The sequence below is a fragment of the Taudactylus pleione genome, unplaced genomic scaffold (genome assembly GCF_031769625.1).
Source record: "Taudactylus pleione unplaced genomic scaffold, aTauple2 ptg000774l, whole genome shotgun sequence".
Lineage (NCBI taxonomy): Eukaryota > Metazoa > Chordata > Amphibia > Anura > Myobatrachidae > Taudactylus > Taudactylus pleione.
Window position 1 is genome coordinate 3,171,239 of NW_028285176.1, and position 13,356 is coordinate 3,184,594.

Consider the following 13,356-nt stretch of genomic DNA (forward strand, 5'->3'; position numbering starts at 1 on the left):
ATATATATATACAGTACACACATATTAATGTATATACATATATATGTGTATATATACAGTACACACATATATTATATGTGTGTGTATATATATATATATATATATATATATATACATACACACACACACATATACACACACACACACACACACACACACACACATACACACACACACTCAGAGATAAAAAGCTTGTATTTACCATTTGCAGGAGCAGGCAGGGCTGTGGTGTGATGTGCAGGGCTGGGCTGGCAGGCAGGGGCCAGGGAGTGAGGCTCTTTTCCACTGGCTAGTGGCTACCATCGTCTTTATGCCGGGGACTTCAGACTCCCGACGGTGCCGTGGAACAGCAGGAAGTGCGGAGTTGCACCAACTTAGAGAAGAGGTGCCGGGGTGTGATGAGGGAAGGGAAGGGGAGGGACTTCCTCTGCCTCTCCTCCGACCTGACTGCTTCCTAGCTTCTCCCGTGGCAGCCACCAGCATGCCTTGGTTGCCTGCTGTTGACACTGGCCGCGGGTCCCTTTATTGCGGCGGGCTCCAGTGCAATGCACCGCCGCTAGTTCCTCATGACCCTGGAGCGGCCCTGCGGCACCCCCTCAAATCTGTCACACGGTGCACACGCACCCCTAGCCCCCCCCTAGTTGCGGCCCTGATTATATAGTATAAATTGGCTATTAATAAATATACTATGCAAGGAGTAACAGAGCTGCTGTTTGTAACTTATGCCATTTAAAACTGAGTTTTTCCTTAATAAGTGCCTTTCTTGCAAATAGGCAAATCTATTAATTTGGGGATCTGTGCTGGTCTGACAAAACTGAAATTATATTGTTGCATTCAAAACCAACATATAATGGAAATGCTTATGTATGATATGATTATGGATTCTAGATTTTTATTAATAAAAATTCACTGGTATAGTTTGATTTACTATGGTTTTATTTAAATAGGTGACTGCAAGCATTTCTAACACTGTAACTTTTTTCACTTCAGCTTTTTTGGAAAAGACATATCAATTGATAGTTTGATGTTTACCATCAAGGAGCTGGGAGCTCCTCCATTTACCCCTCAAAATATCCATTCACACTTCCAATGTTTCCTCATCACTTCAGACAGCAAGAAATATGATGATCGCACTGGGTATAGGTAACAGCTCTGAGAATTGGAATTAGTACTGGAAGATGGAGACAGCAATGAGTTTTGAAGGCAGTGCTTGGTGTTGGAGACAGCACTCGGAGCTGGAGACGGGGATGAGTTTTGCAGGCAGCGCTGGGAGCTGGAGACAGGGATGAATGTTGCAGGCATTGCTGGGTGTAGGTGACAGCACTGGGAGCTGGAGACAGCTATGAGTTTTGCAGGCTTACTGTTGATGTGTAAGATTTTGGATCTCACCCCCAACACTTTATGCAACAGGGATAACCCTGTTACACCTGTGAAATACATTTAGCACCAGTGTTCTAATCCTTCAGATTATCCCCCGCCACCCAAAGTGCAAAGTCTCTTCCCAGAGTCTCTCATTGATGTTTTTATTCTGCTTCTGCAGTTGTTTCCATTCTGCCTTTTTTCTTTTTGATGTCTTCCTTTATATCTTTTTTACATTATTCTAACTCCTCTAATGTATCTTCATTGGCAGCAGTTTCCTCCAGCTTCTCTTGGGTCTCTGCAACCATGCTGCCATTGTCGCTTTTCCTATTGTTTTCCCCCAGTCCTGATCTTTCACTGTATGTCCATATTGAAGCATACACCATTTGTATTTTCCTCCAGCCTTTATAAGGGTTCCAACGTTTGTAAATTGTCCCACCGCACATTGCTATCTCTACCGAATCATTCAGTTTGGTCAACATCAGCAATTCGTCCTGTCAGCTCTCTTAAGCAATAGAGTTATGGTGCGTACACACGGAACGATTAAAATTAACGATATTGATCATATCGTTATTCATATTGTGCATTTTTTGGTCCATTCCAACCCACCAACGAGCTGCAATGCGCGGACATGTATGGATGATAATGATATCGTCCATTGCCCGTGCATGCAGGCCAGCCTGCTCGATATCGATCAGGTTACTATAGGGACCCGTGATCGTTGATGGCGGGTTGGAGGTGTGCTGTATGATTGACATCAATGATACAGCACTCCGAGAAGGTGCAGGACAGTCAATCAGCGATATAGTTATCGCTGACTGATCGTACCGTGTGTACACATCATTCGTTGTTGTGCCACACATTGGTTTATAAATGCCTCTGATTCTATTAGCAGGTTGTTGTTCCTCCAGATCTACATCCTGTAATTCAATTTGCTGTTCTTCTTCCACACCTTGTGGCGACAACCCCACCATAGTGGTTCCTGGTTGGATGTTTATACTCGCTCAGGTCAGAGTATGGCAGCTGTTACGAACAGACCGGTAGGCGCTAAGGCGCTTAAGCAGACGTTATTTTTTTTAAGAGGTCCTGGTCGGCCAGACGTCCAGCTTCTAAGCCGGATGACAAACCCTCTGCCTGATGGGGCGGGCCTCCTCCTGGGGGGTTCCAGGATGGAAGGCAGACTTCTTCAATTTGCGGACTGCTGGCATCAAATAAGACGCCTGGGTCCGATAAGTGGTTTTTCAGGGGTATGCTGTCACTTTTCGGAGACCTCCTCACCAGAAGTTTTTTGCACTAATTTCTCCATCGGAGTCTATTATGAATTTGGCCCTACCAGGAGGCCATTTACTCCCTGCTGCAGGCAGGGGTGATAATCTTGGTTCCTGTGGTTCAACAGGGGAAAGATAGTTATTCCAATTTATTTTGGTTCAGAAACAGAATGGGTCTCATCGTCCTATTCTAAATCTGAAAACCCTCAACAGGGTTATCCGTGTACTCAAGTTCTGTATGGAAACTCTTCGATCAATGAAACCTAGGGATTTTTTTTTGTCTTCTTTGGACATTCATGGTGCGTACTTCCATGTGCCGATTAAGCTATCTCACCAACCATTTGTATGTGTTGCTGTCCTGAAACAACATTACCAATTTTAGGCACTGCACTTTGGGTTCTCGGCGGCCCCACAGGTCTTCACCAAATTAATGGCAGCGATGACTGCTTATTTCAGGCTTCAGAGAATCAGAATACCTGGGCGGGTCTTCTGATAATGACATAATCTCCAGCGATTCTGCAACACCATCTCCAACTGACATGGGCTGCCTACAGAAGCACAGCTGGATAATCGATTGGAAGAAGACTTCTCTGTCTCCAATACAGCAGATGGTACATCTGGGGGCGCTTCTGGATTCTCGGGCATAAAGGGTGTTTTGCTAGAGGACTAAATTGTGGCCCTGTCATTGCGAGTACGCAAATTGCTCTGCAATGAAAGGGTATAAATTCTATCAGTGAAGCCGGTCTCGGGGTAGATGGTTTCCACCTTTGACATGGTGGAATATGCTCAGTTCCACTCCAGGGCTTTGCAGCAATTGGTTCTCTCCAGCTGGAACGGACAGTATCATCTAATACGGTACCAGAGGATCCTTCTCACTATGGAGATTCATCTCTCTTGGTAGCTACATAAGGATCATCAGGATAAAGGTTGCCCATTCTTGATCCAAGATGGGGTGCTTTTCACGACGGACGCCAGTCTTCGTGGATGGGGAGAGGTGACAGGTCATCACACCTTTCAGGGAAAATGGACAAATCAGGAAAGTCATCAGCCCATAACATTCTGGAGCAGTATACAAAGCACTCATCATGGCACAGAACCTGCTCCAGGGCAGGCCGGTCCTGATTCAGTCCGACAACGCGACCACAGTAGCCTATCCCAATCGTCAGAGAGGTACGCGAAGTAATGCAGCCATGAGGCAATTGACAAACATTCTGCTTTGGACAGAACGTCCTCTAGTGGCTATCTCTGCAATATTCATCCATGGAGTCTTCATTTGGGAAGCAGACTTCCTAAATCGGCAGGACATACACGTCAGAGAGTGGGTTCTTCTGGGGGGTTTTCAACTTCTGGTGGAAAATGGGACCTACCAGACATAGACCTCATGGAATCACGTCACAAATACAAGCTCTCCAGGTATGGGTCATGGACCAAAGACCCCTCAGCCAACAATCAGGGACGCACTGGCAGTAAGATGGGACTTCAAGCTGGTGTATCTCTTTCCTCCTCCCAAGGATTCTCAGGAAATTCAAGCAGGAAGGCAGAACAGTAATGCTATTGTCTCCTGCTTCGCCTAGATGTCATTGGTTCACAAACATACGGAATCTATCCATAGATAGTCAGTTTCCTCTTCCTCTATGGCCGGATCTGTTAGTGCTGGGTTATTGTCTGCATCCTGACTTACCTCATCTATCCTTGACAGGGTGGCTCTTAAGGCTTCCATCTTAAGAACCAAAGGTTTCTCTTGCTCTGTGATTTAAACGATGCTTAGGGCGCCGAAAGCCTTCCTCTGCCCGCATCTATTAGAGTTTGGCATTCTGTTGGGTGTTCTCACAAGAAACTATGACCCTAAGGTTTTAGGTTTTCCCGGGTACTTATTTTTTCTAGGCTGGGTTAGACTTTGGTCTCTGCCTAGCCACCCTGGGAGTGAAGGTTTCTGCGCTGTCAGTCTGGTTCCAGAAGAGAATTGCTTCTTTGCCGGATGTTAGAATTCTTTTTTTTCAGGGGGTTCTCCGAGTTCAGCCCCCTTTTGTACCACCATTGGCACCGTGGGATTTGTCTTTGGTTCTCAAGGGGCTCCAAGCTCCCCCTTTGGAACCTCTGGACTCTGTAGATTGGAAGAGGTTGACAGCGAAAACAAACATATATTTTTTTTTATCCTCGCTATTTATTCTGCATGCAGAGTCTCCTATTTTGCAGCATTTTATTGTTGCTCCCCATTTTTTTTCTTTTTTTCACCTGGTTAGAGCTGTCCTCCGTACAGAGGAGGGTTACTTTTCTAAGGTAGTGTTCCATTTTCATGTGTATGAAGAAATTGTGGTTCCAGCTTTTTCAGTCTTCAGATCTTTCTGTAGGTTAAATATTCCTGGATATGGTTAGTGCTCTCCGTATCTATGTGGAGTGTACAAACTCTGTTAGAAAATCAGACGCTCTTTTTGTGTTTATTTTGTTTTCACAAACAAGGTTGGCCAGCCAGCAAACAAACTCTGGCTCGATGGTAACTTATGACTATCTCCCAGGTTTACACTAAGGCTGATCTCCCTGTCCCATACACAGCGACAGCATATTCTACTCGGTCTGTGGAACCATTGTGTGCATCTCATCGTGGTGCCTATGTTGAACATTTGTACAAGGCAATAATGTGCTCTTATGTCCACACTTTTCTTAGGTTCTATGCCTTTGATTTTTTTGCCTCTCAGGATGCTTCCTTTTGGGCAATGAGTTTTTCTTTCTGCCCAGGATCGTCCCCCACCCTGAGGGGAGCTGCTTTATGATATTCTTATGGTATCCCTGTGTATCACTATGGACCCAGAAGAAAATAAGTTATGGTAGACTTGCCATTGATAACTCTTTTTCTTCGAAGTCCATAGGGTCCACAGGGCACCCACCCTGATGCACCTCGCTTCATTAGGTAATTTCTCTTTCAGGCATGGATTCCTGCATTTTCTGCGAGTTTTTAGTGTACCATTGTTCTTCCTTCTACTCTTTCCTTCTCCTGTCTTGGGCTTGTTTACTGAACTGAATGCCTGTGGCCAGGGGCGGAGTATATATGGAGGAGCACCAAAGGCATCCTGGATCACTCCAACCACATTATCCGTTGGTATCCCTGTGGACCCCATGGACTTCGAAGGAACAGAGTTATCAATGGTTAGTCTACCATAGCTCTTATTTTGTAAACTACTAAAAGTACTACAGAAAAAATACTAATTATTTCTTCATTAAGGCCCTGATTCAGAGCCGGACACTCTGACCAGAGCGCTCGCTCTGAATCAGGGCCCACCTCCATAATTATGGAGCGTCCTCCTGGACACTCGTATAGCTGTGGGTCACCACCCACAGCATATACGAGTGTGCAGGATGATGGTCGCGATGGTCTTGACCATCGCCACTGCGAGCCGAAGCCTGCGGTTGAGTTTTTCAACCGCAAGGCCCGGAGTGATTTTGGCTCTATCAGAGCCAAAATCACTCCCACTGACATCACTAGTGATGTCAGTGGGGCCGGCTTCTGACGGTAGGCGTTCCCTTGGGAACGCCTCCGTCTGGCAGGCACACCCCCACCAAAGGGGGCGTGCTGTCAATCGACAGCACGCCCCCTTTGATCAGACACAGCGAGCGAGGGAAAGTCCTTCGCACGTCACGTCTCGCGCATGCGCACGACGGAGCTCCCTCCGTCGTGCGCATGTGCAGTGCACACCATCGACCCACTTGCGAGCGGTCAGCCGCTCGCGAGTGGGTCTGAATCAGGCCCTAAATGCTCTGTATAGTACAAGTACTTTGTAATTACCTGTTATGTACTTGTTCACCATTACAGGTCTTCTTTAAAATGACTATTTCACCCAAGAAAATGGCTTTTAAAATAAAAAGCATATATATTTTTTTTTAAAACAATTTTTAATTGAGACGACATAGAACAAATATAATATACGATAGTCTGAATAAATGTGGTCACATTAGAAAATCGCATAGACAAAATTAGATAATATTGATAGTGAGAATAAGTCACGTGACATACACATTGTAACATACAGACTGTTAACATATAAATAAAATAAATAAATAAAACAAACGAAAAAGGAAAAGAGCAAAAAATAAACAATCAGGAGCAACTGCAGCCACGATTCCGAAACACTATAATAGGAGCCTTGGGAAGGTACCTGTTGAATTCCTTATCAATTAAGTTAAGGAAATAGGTGGGTCTTGTGTCACTAACCTGGTAAGATACCACGTGGTATTATTAAAGCCATGATGTATTTGTTTCCTAGTTGTGAGTGGGAGACTATATGCGACTCCCATACCAAAAAGAAACTTTCCACGTATTTTTCTTTATTTTCTATCAGGATGGACTGGGTGGAAACACTTCTATATAAAGTTTGTTCAGGAACAGAGGTATTTGAGGAGGTGTACTGTCTATCCAGCCCTGCAAGATTGTTTTCCTACCAGCAGCGTTGATAGCTAATAAAAGTTTCCTACTTGCTATAGTCATTCGTATATTGGAATGAAATATACTTAAGCTTACCCATTCCGGGGTGAAAGGCCCAAAATGTACAAGTTTCGCTTCTACATAGTGGCGAATAAGGTGCCAAAAATATTGGATTTAAAAAGCATAATTTAAACATGAGGGAATTGCATTTCAGCAAAGTACATTCAGCATCTATCTATGTATGTAAATGGTATTTCTTATGAGGCTGTGTTCTACAAATGGAGCATTTTATTTACATAATCAATATTATATCACTGCTATCCATGTACTTCAGTGTAGAGGGCTACATTCCTGTTCTAACTGGGCATTCATGTCAAGTATATGGAGATATAAGGGAAGAAAATGGACATGACAATACTTTAGAGGGCTATATCAGGGCCTTGAGCCACCAGCTAGACAGACCGGTTTATATCTTAAAGGATTTTTTCATTCCAATTTTTGAGAATCCTTCACCCAAGTTATTACTACCCCCCATATACCAGCCAAGTAGGCAAACCATCCATTTTACAAATTAGATTCACTGACCTGAAATAGAAGATAAACTATGGCCTAGCTAAATTAAAATTTACAAGAGGAAAGGGTAACATTTAATACATGTTTTATAAAAAGCTATTAGTATTTGTCCTAAGCTGCCTTAAATATGCTCGATATGCTGCAAAAATATTTAGTAAAATTAAATCTACATTTAGCTGGCTCACCTTTTAACACCTTTTAACCTTTAAAAAAAATGATACAGTATATACAAATACACACGTTTTATTTGTTTACATTTACAATAACTTCTAAATGCTCAAATAAACCTTTCCCATACTGTATATAGTGGATACACTAGAGCTCGCAGATGTGCTATTACATACAGTAGCTGCAGAAGGAATAACGGAGAGGGAAAAATAATACACTGCAGAGAGGAAGAGCTAAAACAACAAGGGGAAAGGGAGGGGTCCTGGAAAGGAGATGAAAAGAAACCTGGTTTATCCGGTGCATACTGTGGTTTTCAAGATGCCAAGTATGGGATGTACCTCATAAAGGACTTTGGGAGAGCTGTGTGAAGGGGCGATATGGGGGTATAGTGGTATCAGCGCACATAACCACTGATACCTCTTCTCCCCCATGTATTAATGTGGGGTTGGGTGTAAAACAATGGGCGCTATGCACCCCCGTCATCAGCGCTGCTATCTACAAGATAGCGTGCCGATGTGCCTTCCAATGTATGAATGGGCAGTGACAGCACTGTCACTGCTGCTGGACTGCACGGAAGATGTCGTGATGCTTGGGAGATATCGCACATGCTCAGTGGTGCCGGCCGGGAGGTGAGACACAGCGCATCAGCACTAAAGTGATGCGCTGTGGCAGGGATCGCCGGAGGGGGGAGTTTTCACTCCCCCACTCTGGCAGACGAGATGGTCTTGCATCTCGTCGGTACTGATTCCTGCTTCGCCTCAGTTAGGAGGCAAAGCAGGAAGAGTTATAGCGACACGATCCGTCTCCCCCTGTGTATATTAAAGCACCTAAGGAATTCTTAAACTTACATTGAATTTTCTCCAAACATAAAATTGTACTGAATTCTGCAAACATTGCTTTCGATTATAAAGCTCTTACATAATGGGAAATTAGGTCCCTACCAACACATCCCTGATCCCTGCCCTCAGTAACAGGTCCCCACCACCACATACCTGCTCCCTGTCCTCAGTAACAGGTACCTACCCGGTGTTCACTCTAGGTTCAGCACCGGACCTATAGATAGGGCAATCTGGCGCACCAGAAAAGGGGACGTGACCACAGGAAAAGGGGATGTACCTCCTTTTCATTACTCTTGGGAGCGTGCCCGTCACTTACGGACATGCTGGGCTGCTCCAAGCACTCATATCTCTATGAATAGATGCCAGACACATGAGTCCTGCATCCATTCACCGGCGCTAAACCGCAATTTTTTCCACCCGCCGGACACTGCGGCCCACTGGTGGGGATGGCACCTGCAGCCTGTTTTGACATGGCACCCCCAAGGGTGGCAGGGAGCATTCTGCCCTTTTGAAAACGGGCAGAGTGTGGCGCCCCGCTAAAACAGCCTAGCAGGAACGCTGCCTACCTTTACATAATCTGTAGCTATGTACTTCTGTACTGCAAATCTTCAGTCTTCTTCAGTCTTCTCGTCACTTTTACCTGTAACCAATTTTACAGTATATAAACTGAGGTGAGCTGACCCTCCACCCTGGGGCAATAGCATAGCAGTTTGCCCAGGGCAAAGAGGGGTGGGATAAAGAAAGTCACAGGAAGGATAGGAGCGGGTTGAGTGCGGCACAGGGTACATTTATTATACAGAAAAAAGGGCACATCTTAAAGAAACGTCCCCTTTTCCTGTGGTCACGTCCCCTTTTCTGGTGCGCCAGATTGCCCTTTCTATAGGTCCGGTGCCGAACCTAGAGTGAACACTGGGTAGGTACTCTGACAATTTCTGACTTTTAATTTTTTTATTTCAATTTAGCCTCATATACTGGTGACGCCCACTTTAGTAAAGGGAAGGGGGGAGCGCCGTAGCATAAGAATGCTATGGGCAACATGGACTGCTTGAATTTACTTATCCGGAAGCCCAGATTTTGACACGAAAGGGCATATTCATTATGATATTTAACTTGGTTACTCATTCATCATTGCTTCAGTGAGGAGACAGCTGATCTGAAAATCAGCTGTCTCCCCAAATCTTTTCAGTGCTAGGCTGACATGGCAGTGCTAGTGCACCTGTGTGAACTAGAGTTCATGCAAGCACACACAGCCCCGGCATACGGCGAAGGGATCCGAAAGGATCTCTCTACGCAACCCGGAACTACTTCCCATGGGAAAGGAGTAGGGGTGCGGGAGCAAACGCCATCTTAAGATGGCAAATGTTCCCGTAGTCAAGCTCAGAAAATATTGTACTTTCTGAGCTTGATGAATTTAGGTCCTCATACTAGTGTCTGGGGACAGATCGGCAGTGAAAGGTAAGCTGAAGATATTACCTTTTTATGATGAATGGCCCAATACTTAATTTATACAAAAGTAGGTTAAAATGTTCATTTTCACTAGAAATTAAGGTGTATATTTACAAAAGTACAGACTTCTAGAAGTGGAGATGTTGTCCAGAGCAACCAATCAGTTTCTAGCTATTATCTTCTGCAAGGGCACTAGATAAATGTTAAGTAGAATCTGATTGGTTGCTATGCGCAACATCTCCACTTTTGAAAACCCACACTTTAGTAATACCTTATACCACTTAGTGATGATGAATATGGCCCTGATAGAAAGAAAAGTGTTTTGTTTTTTTGATGTCTTTTGTATTATGTTCTTCAGCAGTTATTGTTAGTCATCATAATTGGAGAAAAGGGGAAGAATTCTTATGTTTTATTCCAGTACAGAGAGGCAATTGATGTTCATATTTACAAATACAAATAGGCTGAGAAGTGTTTCTCTATGCAGAACTGCTCCTGGCACTTAGATGTTTTTGAACATTTATAGAATCGTATAGTAAAGGTCAATACTAAATTGTTTGTATTGCTCTTTAAACAAAACATTCTCTATTTTTCCTCTTTACTAATCACACCTTTAGTATTATACAGACTCCTCGAATACTATGTCTTGGCATGAAACTTTGGACTAGTTTGAAAGTAAAGCTGAGTACACACCTGACAGATCCGGTGATCCTGCGACTGGCCGCTACGATGTATCGATATATCGTTCCCCTGTACACTTTGCACAATACGCCGTACAATGGCACAATATATCATTGCAGTATTAATGTTGGCGAACCGCATCGTACGTCATATGTCCCATCTGATGTGCAGCATGTCAGATAGGAAGCTGCATTTAGCAACGTTCATTGCATCGTCCCATTTGATGTGCAACACAGCAGATGGGACAGTGCGATAAATGACCCGCGGGCATGCGCAATCCTGCGTACACTTTGAAATCCACGTGATATATCGTTCCGATCCGCGTCGGAACATTATATGGTGCAATGGATCGGATAGTGTTACAAGCTGGGTACACATTAGACGATTTCTCGGACGATATGCCCGATTCCGACGGATCGGGCCAGCATATTGTCAAAATTGTCTAGTGTGTACCCACTATGTCGGCCGTTGCATGCTCCCATTTGGTCGTCAGCCGCATCATCCGGTCATCCCTACATGCAGCTCAACCTGACGATGCGGCTGACGACCCCATGCAGCGGGATGCGGCAGTGGCTTACATATCGGGTGGTCTGGCACCGGATCGTCTGTGTTCCGGCTGCCAGTTATGTTGGCTCGTCGGCAAGGGGAATTCCCGTCGCATCGCTGAGTGCACATCGTCTAATGTGTACCCAGATATATATTTGGTAAGGGGTGTGGCCAAACTCAATACTAAATGACAGTGTAAAAATAAAGCTGTCCAGCATGTGTGGACTACATGGAAAAGCAGCCAATATTTACCCTGCATGCAAAAATAAGAAAAATATTTGCACCCCCTGCAATGCAGCCTGCTTTGTCCAGGTGCATGTGATGTAGTCATTAGGTTGACATAATGTCTACACCACAGTGTCGACATGTGAAATGTCAACATTAGGGTTAGGCTAATATAAGATGTACTAGTAATGACTCATTCAGGAGATGTTTGATGCATGTAAACTAGGCTTATTCAAACTGAGAACACTGGAATGTTTATTTAATGTGTGCGATTGATGTGATGAGATTTTTTTTTGGTTTTAGAGCATGTCAGTGCTGTCTAGTGTGTAGGCTACCTCATGGAAATTATTGGGCAAATGCTTAAAAAAAAAAAGTAGGTTTTTCAGTAAACCATTGCTTTCTACTTGTATAGAACATTTATTTCACATTCTGTAAATACAAGCAATCTTGTGTAATATAATGAGAAGGATTGTATCATACATGCATCTTATACTCTACATATTTATATTATTTGGTTCCTATAAATCTACAGTAGTAGATAAAAATGGCATTTCTTCAATTTCCTTAGTAATTAATACAGTCTGCCTAAGCACACAGAAAATGTTATAAATAAAACTGATGCAGCCTCCAACGTGGCTGGTTCCCAGCTGGATCTTTCATTAGTGCCAGCATGAAGACATTGCACAAGGTTTGGTTTCCAATAGCTCCTTCCTCTGATGATTTTTTGTCCTGCCATCCTTCAGTCTTTAATGTAGCTAGCAATTATGAGAGCTGCTGCTTTCAGCAAATCTAGCTGTGTTTCACATTTAATGGTACTCACATTTGACCCAAGCCATTCTGACATAAAGTAGAAGGCAGGCCCACTATCATTATAACAAGCTGAGGAAAGCCATATACTACACACCGAAAAGTTCTTCTTTCCTCCAAAATTTACTTTTTCACATTTTTAACAAACTTGTTTGTTTTATTACCCGTGAAACATCTAGCAGAATAGAAATGTCTGCAAAGATCTACAGATTAATTGTCTGTGTAATTGTATTGTGAAGTAGGAATGTCAATTGTGAAGCATTTCCGTTCTCTTCTGTTGAGTACATCTGCAGGTTTTTGTTTTTTTTTTTACCAATTTTTCATTTGAATTGGATGACATAGAACATTCTTTTCTCCTTGTCAGTGTATATTTACCATGCAAGCCTATTTACAGGGTGCAATCTTTCTTTTGTTTTCTAGTGGCCTTAGGACGTAATCAGCCCTTGAAGAAGGATAAACCCAAATGGAAAAGTGACTACCCTATGACAGATGGACAGTTGCGCAGCAAACGGGATGAGTTCTGGGACACTGCACCGGCTTTTGAGGGGCGTAAAGAGATTTGGGATGCGCTGAAGGCAGCAGCACATGCATTTGAGAGTAATGATCATGAATTGGCCCAAGCAATCATTGATGGTGCAAGTATAACATTACCGCATGGTAGGTTTGTTTTAATCTGAATACTAGATTTGATCAAATTGGAACTTTGGACATAAAGTGAGATTTTTCACTTGGCCATAACACACAATAATGAGGTTTGAACATATTGTACACATATTTACTTTGATTGTGATGCTGTTAACCAGCAGTTGAGGTGCATCTCATGACACCTTAGTTTTGCACAAGGCCACTCTAGTGCACATCTACCTGTTTGCTTTTAGGAAACTTTTCCACAGGGATACGTTAAATATGCAGGTGAATGGGATCCCAGGCGTCGATATATAGACACCGCTATCCCTAAGACATCAGGATACTGATGTCAGCATCCTGTCCCCCGCCATCCAGAAGGTAAGTATACGGGTAAGTATTACAC

General features: G+C 43.6%; 1 protein-coding gene across 1 annotated transcript in view; it reads left to right on the plus strand.

Moving 5' to 3' along the window:
• Positions 1-13,356, plus strand: part of UBTD2 (ubiquitin domain containing 2) — a 131,988-nt gene that overhangs the window by 57,149 nt on the left and 61,483 nt on the right. Inside the window, exon 2 of the mRNA XM_088457635.1 lies at positions 12,747-12,983. Within this exon, the coding sequence (XP_088313761.1) occupies positions 12,747-12,983 (237 nt within the window). The remainder of the gene's footprint in view (positions 1-12,746; positions 12,984-13,356) is intronic.